At 38.2% G+C, this 19,291-nt stretch overlaps 1 protein-coding gene across 1 annotated transcript; it reads left to right on the top strand.

Annotated features, from left to right (window-relative positions):
* The first annotated feature begins 778 nt into the window (after window positions 1-778).
* fut9a (fucosyltransferase 9a) lies at window positions 779-1,858 on the top strand. The gene has a single exon (XM_088905575.1). It carries the CDS (start codon window positions 779-781, stop codon window positions 1,856-1,858), a length of 1,080 nt encoding a protein of 359 aa, XP_088761701.1.
* Window positions 1,859-19,291: the final 17,433 nt, after the last annotated feature.

Raw genomic sequence — 19,291 nt, forward strand, 5'->3', positions numbered from 1 at the left:
CAGGGGCAATCCACTTTACAAGCTAACTATGGGGTGGAAGAAGTGTGATGATGTGGTAAGGAATCCCCTTTAACAAAAGAACACCTTAGGAGCAGATTGAAGGCAACTTTATCCGTCAATGAAACATTGCCCTCGGTTTCTGCAAGCCAGTTGTGGAGTGTGAAATTTGCCAGTGCCATCAAGAGACTTCACCAGCTGGCTGCAGTTGCACAGGAAGAGTGGCAGAATGTCCCAGAGTGGTATCTCCAGAGGATGACTGGGTCAGTGCGTTAACACTGTCAGGGGTGTGATAATGGGCCATGGTCAAGCAGGGCACACTTGAAATTATGTTTTCGTTTTGACAGTGTCACATTTGATACTGGATACTACACAGTATTCTCTAATTTGTGCTTTCACATTTACTGTGATCTTGTTTGATATCTAGGTTTAAAATATTTGAATAATTTAGATTTAAGCGTTGTTTCTATTTGTGCATCAGTACCTACTGTGTGAGGAAAGCTTTTGAACTTAATTGTTGAGAACCATGTTTTTATCAGAACAAAATGTAAAAATTGAAATGCAATTCAGCATTGTTATCAGTTTATGTTTTGTAAAACTTAACAGGTGTTTCCAATTTTGTCATACTGTACAGTGTTTTCACAAAGTTTCAAAACAAAACATACAGTATTTATTGAAAAGCATTCAGTTAGAGAACCAGAAGACTCATGTGCAGTAATATCAAGGAATCATTATTTATATGTTTGTTTGTCTTTGTCTTGTTTCTTTAATAGGAAAAATTATGTCATCTGCATCTGTTCACGGAATTCTACGCCCCCTTTTAATTGCTACCCTTTTCCTGGGTTGCTTTGTGACTTTTATAATTATGTATATAAAGCCATCCAGTAGCTGGATATCAGGTCCTATTGAGTCAGCAACATCAGTACTGAAGGTGAAAAACCTTTTCTCTTCAAAAAATGACCTAAATCACACGATCATTCTTATCTGGCTTTGGCCGTTCGGCCAGACCTTTGAGTTAAATTCTTGTAACTCTTTGTTCCAAATCAATGGATGTCATTTAACAGTGGATAGGAACCTGTATAATAAATCGGACGCAGTTCTTCTCCACCACAGAGACATCAGCAGGGATTTAGTCAACCTGCCACCAATGTATCGGCCCCCATTCCAGAAATGGGTGTGGATGAACCTGGAGTCACCCACTCACTCTCCAAAAACAGCTGGTCTTGAAAACCTCTTCAATGTGACCTTAAGTTACAGACGGGACTCTGACATTGAAGTGCCTTATGGGTCTCTTATTTCCAGCAGGACACCTACAGATTTTGAAGTTCCAGTAAAGAACAAATTGGTCTGCTGGATTGTGAGCAACTGGAATCCTGAACATGCCAGAGTAAAGTACTACAATGACTTATACAAACACATTGAAATACACACCTACGGTCAGGCGTTTGGGGAATATGTTAGTGATAAGAACTTTCTCGCTACTATTGCCAGCTGTAAATTTTATCTTTCATTTGAAAACTCAATCCACAGAGACTATATCACGGAAAAATTGTACAACGCACTATCTGTCGGTACAGTGCCAATTGTCCTGGGACCATCAAGAGAAAACTACGAGAACTACATCCCAGGAGATGCTTTTATTCATGTAGATGATTTTCTTTCGCCAAAAGAACTGGCCGATTATCTTCTTGTTCTAGACAAAAATGAAGACATGTATTTGCAGTACGTTTCCTGGCACAAGTACTTCAAGGTGAAGAAGTCATTCTTTTGGGAAGAACATGCTTGTCTTACCTGTGATTATATTAAAAGACACAAAGAATACAAGACTATTCCTAATCTTGAGAAATGGTTTTGGGATTAAAAATGCTCCCAATTTGATCTTTTTCTTTCTATCATGGATTAATGCAGAAAAGGTTCCTCTGTATTCCCTGGCATATGAATGAATGCTGATTAGCAAACAAGTAATAGTGACAGTGACAGAAGAGAGCATGTTCAGTGAATCCACAGTTTCTTTTAAATGGTTCTTTTATCTCAACAGGCTAATATACAATGCTCTTTATTTCATTGTTGTTTGTGTTTGTCTAGAAATTGTGGTATAGGTGAAGTTTAAAAAGGAACAGCAAGAAACATTGTATTTAAGTGGGAGACATTTACTATTAATTCTAAAATGAATTCGTAATTCTAAAAGGGGGATCCACCTGCCCATGTGAGTATTTAATTATTTAACTTGTATGTGTATCAGCTGTTATGTTATTTTATTGGTTCCCCACCTGACCTTGCCTTACAATACAGTGTCCTCGTCACCTGACCTGCTGTTATGTGCAGCATGTCTTACATTTGTCTTTACTCCAACGGACTAGGCCAGTATCCCTGTGTTCACTGTTTTTTTTTTTCCAACTGCACCCTTAACCTCTAGTGCTAATTGGTACCTGTATCTGATCTGCCTGTTGGCTTAGAATTTTTTCCGCACTCAGTGCTTGGTTTAAAAAATGTTCTGACTGCTCCAAATCACAGCACTTAATGAAGCCTCACCTCAACTTTCTGATTAAGAATCTGCTCCCTTCTTTCCAGTTAAACAGCTCGTAATAGGTGACCAATTAAAAAGAACAGAAGCAGATGGGAATGACATCAGAATCCCCAAAGGGAGTCGGAGTTTTTCCTTCTGCTTAAGTCCAATTGGTTGTTTTGTAGCTAATACACCTGAATGAGGGCAGGTCAGAAACTCGGTAATTAGCACAGGCTTCATACAGTACTAATTACGAATCCCGTTGGGCTTCTTAAGAGCTGAAATTAAAGATAGAAAATTGAAACAAAATAGCCTGTAATTAAGAACTCAGATGAAGCATGAACCAGAAGACAAATGTATTACCTGCACCAGGATTGAGAAACACTGTTTTTGAAACCAAGGCCCAAGTGCAGGAAAAAAGCCTAAACAAGCACTCAAATCACTTACTGGAAGCAATTAGCAGTGATGATTAAGGGCCCTCTTGGCAGAAGGACCTGCAAATACAGGGGTATTCCAGGACAGTGATTGAGAATCACCGAACTAGGCCACAGAAACAAAATAAAGTCACAGATTTTAAAATTCAGTGACATAGGTAATATATCTTTGCCTGTTCATTTTAACAACTCGTTTAAATGGTGGATTCCTCTTTTGTGAATACCATTGATTTGGCATTTCTCTTGTCATATGTTGGAAACAAAATTTGAACATGAGAAAGATATTTTTGGTAATGAGACATTTTTGATCACAAAATAAACATTACAAAGTGTTTACAAATATCATTACAAACCAACATTCCATGTATTGTAGCCTTTCAAAGATATTTATTATTTTTGTATGCTTCATGTACTGTATTAGAAAGAAAGGACAAACCTTTATCTAGGACATGTATTGTCATGCATATTTTGTCACTGAATTGTTTCATATTATTGCACTATCCTCTTTTTCTGTCCCATATATGGGATTTTCCACCCATTACCAGGTGGACAAAATTTTATCATATATGAATCGTAAATGAGCATCTGTAAGTATTGACTTGAGTAAGACAATAAGTATCAAGTTCATTTTAAAAAAAGCTACATGACACAAATCCTTCACAGTAGCTATGTAAACTGGAGTCAACAGTTAATAAGAAAGTTGATATGAAATAATTGAAAATGCCACTTCTTTAAAAATATAGAGATAGCTCATGACATAAACGACACATTTAAGAGGACAGTCATTATAATGCATGTGTTATGTGAACAAAAGCAATTTTCCAAACCTTTTCAAGCATTACACTATTCAAAATGTGTTGGTTAACTGCACATGCATTTAATTATAACCAACTCCAGAGTATCTGTTGCAGTTTATTATCAAAAGATGCTTAATGGAGAATGTTTACATAAAAATGTGGTTGCTTGTGCTTTACAAACATTGTTGGATATACAGTACATACGGTATAGTGCATTTCAGCAGAAAATCAGAAAGCGGAAAATAATGAGTATTTAAAAGGATTTCTACAAAAAAAATATTTTGTAGTCTTTATGTGCTTAAAGAGAAACATGCCAACTGATTAATCATGCCACCGGTCATTTCCTTTATAAAGTCTACAGGTGTGGTTTTCAACACATCTGCTGTAGGGGAGATCTAATCTTGTTAAGCTTTATGATCACATGGTATGATTGACTGATAACTGCATGTTTAGTCTTACAGACGGCGTATTATCACAGCATGTGGGCAGAGCAGATGCACTGCTGTCTCACAGCTCGGGTCCCGGGTCTGATTCCAGGCTGGGATACCTGGGATATGTGTGTCATTTGCGTGTTCCATCTATGATCACATGGGTTTTTTGCTCGTGTGCCCTGGTTACTTTTCACAGTCCAAAGACACGCTGTCTAGTTTAATTGGTGGCTCTCAATTGTCCCCTATAGGCATGTGGGTTTTATATCAGTCTAGGGGGGTGGTTACAAAAGATGGATGGGTTGCACATGAAAACAGGTACTCTATGACTGAACATGCATAAGCAGTCTGCACAACTGTTTGTCTACAACAAACACAGAGGATTTCCTCTTAAGCTTTTCTGTTTATTAACAATTGGAATTCCATAGACTGAAAAAACAAAGATACTGATTTGCATCTTAAAATGAAAATGTCTTTATGTTGAAGAGAGCTGTATGATTGTCAAAAATGTGTTCATAAAGGGGGAAATACTCATAAATCTCTGTCAAATAAGTCTCCCTTACAAGCAGCTGTGCTTTTGAAAGCCTTCCAAGGTGCAGAATAAGAGGGCAATTTAAAGACTGTGTAATCTGTTAGAGGCTTTGTTGTTGTCTTGGAGTTTCCTGTTGTACTAATTTTCGGGTAACAGAAGCGGTTATACTCATTTCCTTGTTACCTGGTCAGAATGTGAAGGGAAGTTTCCAAAAACCTGGAAGGGCAAAATGTTAAAAGACATTAAATTACATCATCGTTAGATTTACTGCATCTTTTAATCCCATGCACGTACAGTATATTTTATTATTATTACTTAAAATAGAATTATCCTTAATCAGAATAGATTGATTAAGAAAGTAAAGTGTACAGTTCATCCCCTTCAGCTGTTAAAATGATGTGTAAGCTTTAGAATATACTGTATATGTATTTTCACAATTTTCACATTTAAAGGGGAACTGCAACGATATTTTTATCTTTCGGGGTTAGAAGGAATAAACATTGATGAGTGCTTTTCAAGCTGCAATAAAAGTAAAATGTACACGGTAACTCCTCCAGTTTTCATCATGAATAGGTGAAATTTCCATGTATGCGCAGAGCCATGTTCTGTGATTCAACAAGGCAACAAAAACATCCGGCAATGTGTTGAGGCCGTATTACATTGTAAACAAGCAGACTTGTGAATACATCACTTTTAATCCAGTAGAAATATTGCTTTCATCACAGTTTTGCCGACAAATACTACTTACTTCTTGGCTCCGCATGCAGATCACGTTGGAACATTTCTGCAGTGAAATGTCTGCTGCACAACCTGTATTTATTTGCTCGTATATCACATTATACTGTATTAGTCATAACAGAGACTAGTGAGGAGGAAGAGTGAAATCACATCGCAATTCATGGAAACTTACAGTGCTTTCACAAAGTTCACAATTTTGCACTCAATTCTAAATTGTGTTTTTCTATAACGTCAATCAATTTATTTTGTTATCAAGATTTAATAAACTCTCTGAGAAATTGGGACTGCAGTTCCCCTTTAACTTCACAAGAATAATTCTCTTTGGGAAACTACATGTATTGTTTGCTGATTGGTTTTCTGAGGAAACCCCACACACACAGTATTTATGTGTTTTAAACTTAATGCTTGTTTTGTGCATCAAAAGCTGTATTGACAATGTACGGTATCCCTTTTTTCAGTGCAGGATATAGTTTTAAATAACAGTTGAGAAGATACTAGATCAAGAAGTCTTAATGATACAAGGTAAACTAAACATATAAAATGTTATATACTGTATAGAAATATATATAGAATTCAGATCTCCAACAAATTAAACTGTTTGACATAGTTTGCAAACGAGAGGCCTGAAGGCCAGACAAGTGCAGATAGTATGTTCAGTATAAACAAACTGCAGGCCTGTTAACAGCACCTTATAACCAAAGGGAAACATGTCTGATATGTCTAGTAAGCAGAAAGTTGTAAAAACAAGTCAACAGGAAGAGTATTTAATTAATCATAATGGACTAATGATTTTGACTCATGTGTGATGTGCTTTGTTAAGATTACTAGTACTATACCACCCCACTCTTTACTGTCCCAGAACAGAATTCCAACAGGACTTCCAACAATTTGATTATGTTCTTTTCAAAGGGCTTATTGAATACTCTTCGGATCAGAGAATCTTTCTGGCCAGAAAGCTCACCGATAGAAACCCACTAATGACAGTGGTCTCGCTAACGGTTTCATAGTGTCCCTGATAAACAAGCAGAGGTTGTGAAACTAAATTTCCAACTGTAGTGGGAAAATTGTGTATTTACACTTATTGATATTAACACTAAATTGGTAAATAAACCTGCAACCTTTCATATTAATTTCCGTCAATAATGTTTACTTTTTTTACACCTTACCAGAAAGACCCTTATCAAGGTCAAGTTAGCTATGTCATCTTATTGCTCTGACAATGCAGACGTTGTTTTGATAATGATACAATTTGGAGGTCTAATTGCTTTAACCGATTGATTTCTAATGTATTTTGATAATGTAGACAGTTTGTGGACACAAGGGGGCAAGGAGGCTGTTGTCTTGGCTCATGGGAAAGGTTTATTGCCCTGTTATTTATGGAGAGTTTGTTATTCACAGGGGTAGCAAAAGTAGGGAAGGAGCAGAGGGACAAAAAGGACAGGTAAGTAAAAGAGTAAGAGGGGTCTCTCTTACCTATTATGGGGAGGGAAGTCAGGAAAACGGGAGCCAGAGGGAAGGGGAAAGATACAGGGACAGTCCATTCTGGGGGGAAGAGGATCACTACAAAGCCTGAGGGAGATATTGTTGCCCCAGAAGTGGACTGGCCCCTGTCTGGTCCACAGGGAGGGGACCAGGATGGTTGAGAGTATCTGCAAATGGGAAAGGCTCCTAGGTCACTGGAGACGCTTAGGAGCCTGCTGGATCTGGGGGTGTTCTCCGTCAGACAGAGTTGGCCTGAGGGAACAGGCAGAACTTCAAGTGGACACCACACTTCCACGCCAGGAGGCCATCTGGTCTTGATATTTCACCGCCAGATGACCACTCACCCCGTGCCACGATACAGCAGGGCCTCACCCACTCAGCATCAAGCTCTCGTTATATACCTCTAGCCACAAGGCTGCGTAGAAACAGTTCCAGGACGTCTACAGCGGCCCTCTCCAGTGGGGCACCTACCAGCCTCTGTATTCCTGCAGCCTGTGATCAGGCAGGAGTCTCACCCTCGGTGCTTTGCCTCCCATCAATCCTGTGATGTTTACAGCTGGCCTCCTCAAATCATTATCTGGAGAGGGCATCAGAGTTCCCATGGTGCTCGCCGGCACGGCCCTGTGCTGTAAAATTTAATTCTTGCAGCTTGGTGATCCAGCAAGCTGCCTGGACTTCTGGTCCCTCTCACACTGGTGCACACACACTTCCCTGCCTGCGCTTTTAAGGTTGGCCTCTATCTCTCACTAAACAGCCACATGGTGTGGGGCCCATGGCACCTTTTCGGTTTCAGTGTTATTTCTAAAATAATCTCCTCCACCTCAGTCTCTTTAGCTCACTGAAGAGCCTCACTCCTTAACGCAGGTTCCAGGGTCTCTTGGGATATTAAGTGCTCCTGATGATGCAGGCAGTCAAAATCGGTGTGTCATTCATTCTTCCTGGGCCTCTTAGGGAAACGGATGTGCAGATCAGCACCGTATGTCTTAAGTTTCTCCCCAGATTGTCTCAAGTGATGCTTGAATTGCCTTGAGTGTAATGCATGGCTGAAAGTGGCACGTCCTGGTTTTGGTGCTCACTCGAGACCCCTGGTCTCTGAACTGTGCTGTTTGTCCTTCTTTCAGACCCTTCTTTTTTTGCTGCTTTGTATCCTGATCACTCTAACAACTATAAAACGCTCTAGTGCTCACCCCTTCTACCCCTGCAGTGCTCGCAATTCACTGACATAGTGACCCATGTGGTTCGTCCGATTCTCTGCTATCAGTTTTACAACTGTCTTTTATTAATTCAGGGGAATTTACATCTGCTCCTGAGTCCTCGGGCCTATCTGACTGGGGAAGTCTGCTGGTTGAGCTTGTTGCTACCGCTCCATGATGTCCACCCCAAGTTAATCCAGTTGTTCCCATTGATCCTGGGTTCCATCCCCTTGCTAACACCAGTGTGACCATTGTCATTTTGGAGGCAGTTTCTGGAAGCAAGGAGTTAATGAGGGATGGTTTATTGTCCTGTTATTTACAACAGGGTGTGTTAGTCAGATAGGAGGCTGTGATAGCAGGGGAAGACAGGTACTGCTGCTCTTCTCAAAATCCCAAGTGAGAGAGGGAGAGCAGGGGTCTCTCTGTCCTTTTATGAGAGGAGGGAGGTGGGATAAAGGGAGACAGTGAGGAAAAGGGGAGGAGTACAGGAATGGGCAATTGGCATTTTCCAAATTCTTCCTTTTTTCCTGTTTTAAAACAGTACGTTCTTAAAAGACGTGTAGTAAACACAATTTTCTTCCCCTTAAAAACTTTAACAAGCTGGGTCAGGAGACATTCTTACTAGAATGGTTAGTTTGAAAAATAAGAATCTTGAGCTTGGAAATAATCAGAGAATCGCAGAATAATATGTTATTAGATATCAAAATGTCTAAAAATGCACACCTGCACAAATGTTTTTTTTTATAAAGTAAAGAAAAAGCACAAATTCCACCAGTATTGTTATTTACAGGTAACTCTAAAGTCAATGGAATGGTTAAATGGTTATTCAAAAATTTACTACTGATCTTTTTTTGTTTAATTTTCATTGTAAAAACATTATTTTGAATACAATACGAAACAATACATGAAGGAAATGCAGAACAGAATGTAGTAAGGCGTATAGTATAAAATTAACCATACTCATTATGCACATTACTAACATGGCCTTGAAAATCTGTTCTTTCAGTGATTTAGATATATTGTAGTGTCAGTAATATTTGTGTGAAGAGTACTGTGATACCAGTAATTGTATAGTAAGAATTTAATAACATCATTCATTATTTGTATATGATTTGTAAAGCATACTGTATGACCTTCACACTTAATATGCAAATGACACACAAATTCAGATATACTGTATATAGAGAAGGAATCTGTCAGCTCTCCTTACATATTACTGTGCTTCAGCACAAATTTAAGATGATATAGTTCCAATTGCTTCTCAAAAAAAGTACATGTGAATAAAGGTCCATTAATACTACACTATAGAGGACTAAATACGTTGTAACTCTTTCATTGGCTATTATATTTATATGTACATACAGCCACACACAAATATGCTAATAAATTATAACCAGCACATTAATAATTGTGTTACCCAGATAATTGCTTGGGTAGTAAAATGTAGCAGCAATTATAATTTATTTTTAAGGGTTTATACAATTTTGTTCTACAGTCTTGTGTATCTTAATACAGTCTCATCAGTTGACAGTTAAAATGTCTGAAAGCTGTAAAAATAATAATAATGTGTCTGAATCCGTATGTGTATTGTGTACACTCACTACAATGTGATTAAATTCACAACCCGTGAAGTCATCTTTAGAAGTGTTTCAGTGAAGTGGGCATCATGTTTCCTTGCATATTAAAATATGTTAAATCACTGAAAATAAAGATAGTTATGTAGCCCATCCATAAAATTGTGATGTTTCTAATAGTTTTTAATGAATACCTATATCCGTATATGTTAAATACGTGTGTCAAATATTAACTGTACTCAGTGAAGGTATTGTTCTCAGTATGAATGTTATTATAATGGTGAGAGTAGGAAATGGAGTTTTGATCACAACTGCTCTGCAGAGTTTTATTGTAACTTTAAGAAACAATGTAGAAACTCTGTACAGAGCTTGTGGCTGACACGGTAGCTGCTGTGTTGTTCTGAGTATAAAGCGGTATTCCATGGAAGAATAGGAACTGGAATTTGGATTATCGTTAATCTTGTTGACGCTATCGAATTGCTTTCATCTCGTCAGGGTTCTGCAAAAATGTATTGAGTTTCTGTTCAGGATGTCTGACTCTTTGTTTGAGTGACGGCCTCCAGCTGTGGCTTTGTGTGACCATGAATTGTCACCATGGAAGCTTCTAAAATATGGACAGTTATGTTTTATGATGTTCATAAATGGAGTTTAATCTCTAAAACATAAGGGTTCAGGGAATCATGTAACTTTATATATATATATGTATGTATTCAGTTTCCTTACAAAGTATTGCTTACGGGTTATGCAAAACATGTAAAATGCTTACACTTTCCAAAAATCTTGTAATGCAGTGGAAGTACAGCTTTTTAACTGGAAACAGATCTCATTGTTACACCTTGGCTTACAGGGAACTGTATATATTTTCTTTTCATTTACTTTTTTCACAGATACAGCAGTTCAAAATCAACTGTACTACTATGTTAATTTTTTTTCTTTCTATGCATCTTTTTGTACTGAGCCATCTACTCTAAATTTATACCCACACATCTTTCATTTTTGTAATAATTCAAATACCTGGAGAAACCTTTTGTTAATAGCAAACCTGTAAATGTAAATGGTGTTCATATTTATTTCAAATCCCAGTCACATCAGATATGTAACTAAAGTTTTTGAAAGTACTCGTCTTTACTAATTAGCAAACTGAATTCTTTGCACATGTAATTGTCTGTGTTCTAAAAGTATAAAAGTTCAATGAGTGACTAATTATGTAACCCACATTAGTGGGTGAATATGATATATAAACACTTAAATGCACTCAGAGCACTTGTTTAGTTTTTTATTTTAAAATCTCACTTTTTTCTGTAATTGTTCTGCCTAGTTCACACATATAATGGAATACCAGAGGAGGATTAATTCAAATGTAGGTATTGTCTGTTTTTTCTAGGGGTTGCTTCATCCAGGAAAGCACTTTGTGAAATTCAAGGATAAATGCAGTTAAGAAGCACGAGAAAATACATTTTAAAATGGTATAACAATATATGCACTTGAGGATCGATAAGGGTAAAACTTTAAATGTGTGTTTTTAAAACTGTCAATACACATGAAATTACTACATAACTCTCTTGGAGTTCAAGATGAAGAATCCTGATCCATCTGTCAGTTCTCTCACACTAGTTGTTGGAAGATGTGTAGCATTAACACTATGTTCCTAATTTGCCAAATCCTTATATTTTGCCAAATACTGTAATAGACTGTCAATATCTTTGTTTTTTACAATAAAATGTTAATAGAAGATCAGATGTTGTTAGTTTCCAATAATCTACATGATGTCACTTTGTTTTTTGATAAATGTTTTAGGTATTAATCTTTACTACCTGGCCAATCCTAGGCGTCTTTTCTGTGTATGGAAGCAAAGTTGCAATGACATGCAAGTTCTCCCTATCTAATCCTCTCTTACTGAGCTTTAGAGGCGTATCAGAGCTGCATTGCACTTGATTTGTATGGTTTTATCATTTAGCCAGTACTGGTCTCTTCACCCAATATTTGTGGATTCAGAAGCATACTGTGCATTTTCAGCTCACTTCCATAATGTAAAACTGTTCATCCTCATGAATAAATCTAACAATTTCAGTATTTCAGTGTTTTCTGCTCAATATATTTATGTTTTAATCTTTTTTAATGGTTTTCATACAAATCCTGATGGTTCTGTGTGCAAAGGTCTTTAAATACAAAGGTGCCCAAGGAGTTGAATTTTTTATTGTGTACACATGAGTGAGGAATAATCTCCTGAATGCCTGAGATTCCCAGGCTTGATTCTCTGCTGAGGATATCTCAGCTAAATCGAATTTCTAAATCTAAATTTTTCCTACATTTTCAAATTCAGCTAATTATCCAAAAGTTGATTTAGTTCACACATCCTTTCCATACGGACATTATGTCTTAATACATTTTGTAAAACACATTTTTTTTTATTTTGGAATTGACATTTGGTTTTATTATGCCCACACAGTTTGAACTAGCCAGCTGTTTGCTTTTCATGACTTGGCTCACAGCTGCTCGACCTGCAACTCCACCAGTGAGAATGAGGAAGTGTTGGCCGATCCCGACAACCGTTCACCTTCACAACACTCATCATTTGACTTTTCACAGGCAGCACAGCACTGCATGACTGCAAGAGCTCAGAAGGCCGCAGGAGTCATTGTGTTGCTGAGAACCTAGTCAGTCAAGTCAGCCCTGGCTAACTGATACCACGATACTCTCAGCAGCTCTCGGTCAATTGTGTGTCACCGCTGGGGGAATCGCAGTCTCTGTCGATCGTGACTGTCACGAAGGCAACTCAGCCTTCACCGGTTGAGTCACTCAAGAGTCCGTGAAAATGTTGACATTTTCATATAAAGTTACGTTTGCTCTAAAGCCAAAAAGCACCCTGTGAATATGCAAGAATCAATAACAAATGGGAATAAGGAAAGTTAAGTATTAAATTCAATTCGATTTATTTTTATATAGCGCCTTTCACAACAAGGTTGCCCCAAGGCACTTAAGAAAGCTGTATGACTGTACATGACATTACAATACAGAAAGAGAAAAAGCCAGAAGACAACGGAGGAGAGGAACCAAAAACTCTTCTGTAAGGAGAAAAAAACCTCTAGGGGTCCAAGGTCAGCTGGCTGCCCAACACCTCTGGGCATGCTAACATTATACAATCCTAAAAAAAGTACTAAATGTGGAGTATTAAGTCTTCCATCATGTCCTTCTGTGTGCCGGTACTCCATGCAGTTCTCTTTAGACCAGCAAATCCTCCTAAATGATAGCTATATTTGCGGTGTCCCTCTTGGATCCATGGCAGTGATGCAGCATCCAACACAGATCGTGCCCAGCCTGGGCGCCATCCGGACATGTGGGGAGGAGAATAGGATAGTTTGGTCAGAACAGATGTATCTACCTGGAAGGCCAACACCGAGACACACAGTGGCATGTAAAGCAGCACCAGCAGCCATAGTTGCAACGAGCTATGATGCAAGGTGTGAGTAGGCTAGGCTGAAGTAATAGGTTTTCAGTCTGGATTTAAATCCTGGATTATTAAAATACCATTGTACATTCATTTGTCACATGAGGCAAGAATATAATTTTCATGTGGATCTTTATAAAGCCTCCTTCTATGTCTAGTATTTCAGATGAGATATTAAACTGAGATCCCAACTCATTGTCTACTGTTTGTCTACCTGACTGCTACTAAGATCCCATTGCACCGTTCTCATAAGCAGTGATGTTAAACCATGTGTCCTGACTAAATTCCACCTTGAGTTTGCACAACCTGTCCAATTTAATTTCCTGCTTAATAAAATTCATGGGTTAATTTCTCACTTCTCCATCCGATCAATTATGATTGGGGGCTGCTGGCATTCAGTGGCTGGTTGGTGGTGACAGATGGACTTCAGTTTTGCATTTCAGTAATGGATGAAGTGGATCTCCTATGTGGTAAACATTCTGGGATCTTCTGGGATAAAAAAAAAATCTTAAAATTGCTTGTATCAGGTAATTTGACGTGGAGTAATAACAATAGTAGACAGTCATTAATAGAGAAGTATCACATACAGTACACTGCAGCCTAAAGCTCTTACTAACTGTACCCAAACTGCAAGAGGCTATGAAGTTAGACTTCCTATGAGAAGACAGAATGCTTTAGCATATTCATTCCATACGAGACAAAGGGTTTTAACCTAAATTACTCATATGAAATAGCAAGTTACTGAATTTTGTCAGATACATGTGTCTTTAGTACAGCCAACATCTGACAGTACCTCCCTACCATATAGTACTGTCAAGAATATTTAGCACAAGCAGATAAATATTATCCTATATGTTTGGAGAATAGTGTGATTTAAAATTGAAAATCCTAAATTCTGCTTTTGTTTGAGTCTGACTTTTTCCCTTCTAAATGAAGAAGTAAAAAAAGCTGATAATTTCTTTCTTGAATTGGCTAAGGATAGGATTCTGGAAGATTTAAAATTTGGTGTAACTGTAAGTACATACTGAGCATACTGTAAGTTTGTGCTTAATTTTAAATACATATTTACTACATATGATATATTAATTAAAATAAGTGTTGGAGGTTTTTTGTCCAGAATTCTCTGTGGGGAATATTTTCAATCAAAAACACAGTTTCCGATAAAATGTACAGATCCAGCCAATCAGAATGCACAGCAAATAATGCAGTAAAATGCAGTGTACACACCCCATCATCTGCACCACACTTTTTGAAAAACTTTTGTTGCGAGACTGCACTACTTTGTAAAAAAACCAGGTGGCGCAGTGAATGTTTAATGTGGCATTTGGAAGCATTTGGGCTGTCTCCATAAAATGCCTAGTTTCGAATTCTGGTCAATGCTGAGCCCCTTGGGACAAACTTTAAATTCCCCAATCTAAAAACCTACAATAAATTATAGAATATAAGTTGTATACTGTTTAGACTTTTAATAATTTTATACTGTATATTATAGTATGTCAAATACTAAATTAATTTTAAAAAAGAAAGTAGGGCAATTTTACAAAAAAAGTCAGTTGGATACGTAAAAATAGTTTATTATTTGAGATATTAGTTTATTATTAAAACTTGTTATGAATGGGATTAGCTTCTTTCAGGTCTGCATCCACATTAAAATGATATATATATATAGTCTTAATGCAAATTTTAGGAACAAGTAATCAATTTTGATTTTGAAAATTTCACACATACTGTACTGTAGTAGCTTTAAAACCATACAATGCCATACTGTACTTACTGTATATACAGTATATTTATATAGAAGACCGATTATTATTGACCTGCACGCTATTGTTTCAGTATATATATATGGATATGACTTCATGTGATTCATGTGTGTGGCATGTTGTTCACGTATTCAAGTGCAGTACACACTGTGAATGAAACATGTTCCATTTTAAATAAACCATACCATATCATGATAATAATGGAGTTGAGCCACCTTTAATCGCACAAACAATGTACTGTTGAAAGGATCGTTTGTGCAGTTTGTATCTTGAGATGAACTGTACAGTAACAGTTGTGCTGTGGGCCTGTGGTTTAAGGGCAAACAGCAAGCTGTGGACAGAGTGGCTTGAATGTAGTTGCACTTATATCACCCTGCCACTCACAACTGGTAATCCCCTGAGACTCAGCAGGTGTGAGCCTGGTCAGTACCTGGATGGGAGACCTGGAAAAAAACTGTGGTTGCTGCTGGAAGAGCTGTTAGTGGGACTAGTAGGTCTGTGTCAAAATGTTTCCAAAATAACCACAAGTGAATGAGAATAATATCAGAAACTATTTTTATTTTAATTTTTCAGCTACCAGAATTCTTTAGTTACACATTTCCATATTAATAATCTGTATTAAGTTGATATTAAAAAGTACGACATCTTTTTTACAACACTAGTGATAGCATTTATTCATAGAACAGGTTAGAACATTATAGTGTTTTATAAAGTATGTAAACATTATATAGTTAGAATGAACACATCAGAACCTTTCCAAAATAACCACAGTAAGTGACCGAGTTAAAGAAGATAGATACTTTATTGATCCCATGAGAGAAATTGCAGTGCAACAGCAGCTTAACACAGACAACACAGCCACAGTGTAATGAATGATACAATAATAATAATACAATACATACAATACAATCAGTACAGTGAGAAGTGCACTAAGAAGAGTTACTCACAGTCCAGAACACACAAAGAACAAACCAGAACAGAACAGTACACAAAAAGTTGTATTGCACAATATAAATATAAATGTATTGCACAGGTCCCTGGCATATATTGCTCAAAAACGGTTGTAAACAGGAAAAAGAAAAAGAACAGACGTAGCCATTTACTGTTCAGTCCAGAAACAGGTCACTGTCAATGTTGCCTCTGCCCAGACGCAAGGTGGATACGTTGTACAGTCTTATGGCAGAAGGCGAGAATGACCTCCTGTAGCGCTCCCTGTTGCACCGTGGATGGATCAGCCTATTGCTGAATGTGCTCTTCATTTCTACAAGCCTGTTATAGAGGGGATGGGAGACGTTGTGTCACGAACACGGACTGAAATCCGTGTCAGATCTTGTAGAAGACCCTATGCGATGCGGTAAGAGCTGGAGAGAACAGGAGGCGTGGTAAAGGGGAACACACAGGGGTTTAATAGTGCACAAAAATAATAGTGACAATCCGTGAGACAGTGTACAGGGAAGACAAAACAGCATCCAAATCCAAACGGATCCAAAGGCAGGTCAAAGCACAGTCCGAGAGTCCATCAACAAGGAATCCATCCTGGAACGCGACAAAGTTAAAATCCCCGGGAGGGGGGAGCACACGGACAAACAAAACATGGAGGTCCAAGGGTGACGGGGCGAGATCCTCCAGACCCCGGGCTCAGGAAGCGGGAGGTGTCGGGGATGAGGCCTATGCCCTCAGGAGACGGACGTAGGGTTTCCTGGTACTTGGCGGGCCTCGCGACATCTACCCTAATGATGAGCCCCGAGGACTGGAGGAGCTGGTCTTAAATAATAACGCTAAAAGGGTACACCTGGAGAGCTTAGTCACACGGACAATAATGGGAGCAGTGGAGCGCCCTCTAGGGAGGGATGTCGGGCGTGACAGTACCCCCCCCTTCAAGGGCGGCTCCTGACGCCCTACACAATTAAAAATAAGGGCAATACTATCAAGAATATCACAAGCACAGACTATATACAACCAGAGAAGGAAATTCAGAATCACTATATACACAAGAGATAAAACCGGAGGATACTATATACAAAACGGTAGGGCTGTCCACTCTCAAAATAGTTCCAACGGAGAAAGAAAAAGAAACGGAGAAACAAGACAGTCCAGGGAAAAAAATCCAAGAATTCCTTTAAAAAAAAAATCCAAAAAAATACCTTGTTCAGCGAAACAGGAATGGATCCAGACAGGAAAACAGGAAGGGCATCTTGAAGAGATTGGTGAAGAAAAAAAAGGGTCCAGATAAGGGTCCGGGTGTTCCAGATTACCGCTCGCGGGGTCTAGCGTGGGCTCATCATTCTGTCATGAACACGGACTGAAATCCGTGTCAGATCTTGTAGAAGACCCTATGCAATGCGGTAAGAGCTGGAGAGAACAGGAGGCGTGGTAAAAGGGAACACACAGGGGTTTAATAGTGCACAAAAATAATAGTGACAATCCGTGAGACAGTGTACAGGGAAGACAAAACAGCATCCAAATCCAAACGGGTCCAAAGGCAGGTCAAAGCACAGTCCGAGAGTCCATCAACAAGGAATCCATCCTGGAACGCGACAAAGTTAAAATCCCCGGGAGGGGGGAGCACACGGACAAACAAAACATGGAGGTCCAAGGGTGACGGGGCGAGATCCTCCAGACCCCGGGCTCAGGAAGCGGGAGGTGTCGGGGATGAGGCCTATGCCCTCAGGAGACGGACGTAGGGTTTTCTGGTACTAGGCGGGCCTCGCGACATCTACCCTAATGATGAGCCCCGAGGACTGGAGGAGCTGGTCTTAAATAATAATGCTAAAAGGGTACACCTGGAGAGCTTAATCACACGGACAATAATGGGAGCAGTGGAGCGCCCTCTAGGGAGGGATGTCGGGCGTGACACGTTGTCCATGTTGGCCTCTAGTTTGGACACCATTCTCCTGCCAGCCACTACCTCCGGGGGGTCTAGGCCAGATCCGATGACAGAGCTACAGAATTTGATGCAGAAAATGTTTATGAAGAAGCTAATAAGGTAAGGGTAATACTGGTAATACTGTTGTAGCTTTTTTAAATTATTTTTAGCTACCACTACTAGCTATATACAGTATGTATAATATATTTATATTCCTAAATTAATATAGTTCATAATGTTCAGAGGCTACAGTTTTTTGCTGCTATTTCTGCTATTTTTATTTTTAGCCACCAAAATTTCCCTTTAGTTACAACATTCCATTTTAATATTACATTTTTAGTGCATTTAAAGATGATAACCAGTAGGGAAACAGATTTTATAAAGCAATTGTTTCACTAACACCTAACACAACACAAGTGCCACCTATCGATTGTCTTTAGCCAGTGAACCACACAACGTACTGTGCTACGATACAGGCACTGTGTTGCTAAGAAATGACTTGCGTTCTAAGTAGCTGCATCTGTACATAATGTTGTATCCTTTAAAATTACTATATAAACCAACTTTTTCTGTAGTTTTTGTTGGTACAGTTTAAAAATAAGCCAGTTTTCTAAACTAACGCTCCATTAAATAGAGTACAGAGACAGAAGACAAAACCAGTGACTCTACAGCTTATTTATTTTCATACACTGAGTTACTGTGTTTCCTGAGACTAGTTTAGAGGGACAGAACTTATTTCATAATGTCCCTGACTGGTACCAGTAATGAATAAAACAAAATGTGCCCTTTGTGTATTCTTACTTTCGTTTTCTGCATAATGTGAGCATCATTGAAATGCTAACAAATGGGTCATTTTACAGTAGAACGATCTAAAGGCTTTACATAAAATGTACTGTTAACACTTGAAAATCTAAGCAGAGATAAATGTCTCATCCCCATTTACTCAACATATAAAACACATCACTTTAACATACAAGCATTTCATTAGAAACCTTTAAAAATATACTTCAGATCAAATGTACCCCATCTTAAATTTTTCATTGTTGCTTAAATGTTTATCAATTGTTGCTGAAGTCTAGAAGTCAAAAAATCATACAGCTTTGAAACTAACTAGATTACTGCAATAAATGTGTGTCCAGGGTCAATAAATGCTGCAATGTGAATGAGGTACTCTACTCTGAAACATGGTTAATTAAAAAAGTGGTGTGCCTTTTCTAATGTTTTTACTCTTTGATTTCATTGCAATCAACTGCCTTTTTGAATACAAATGATACTAGATTGAGATGTGGACACAAAATACTATACCTTCATATTAATTTATATCCCATATCAATATATTGTATTATATACTGTACATAATATATATTTACAGTATATACCTTGAATTGAAATGAAATATGAGGCCTCTGGCATTAAGAAAAATCAAAGGAAAGTCAAAGCTGAAAGGCGTCATTGTTATATTGAAAACTAAAGAAAATGGAAAATAGATGTTTTGACTTCTGTTGAGAAACAGAAATGCTTCACACTTCGAAT

Source organism: Atractosteus spatula, chromosome 2, assembly GCF_055471065.1.
Source record: "Atractosteus spatula isolate fAtrSpa1 chromosome 2, fAtrSpa1.hap1, whole genome shotgun sequence".
In the NCBI taxonomy this organism is placed as follows: domain Eukaryota; kingdom Metazoa; phylum Chordata; class Actinopteri; order Semionotiformes; family Lepisosteidae; genus Atractosteus; species Atractosteus spatula.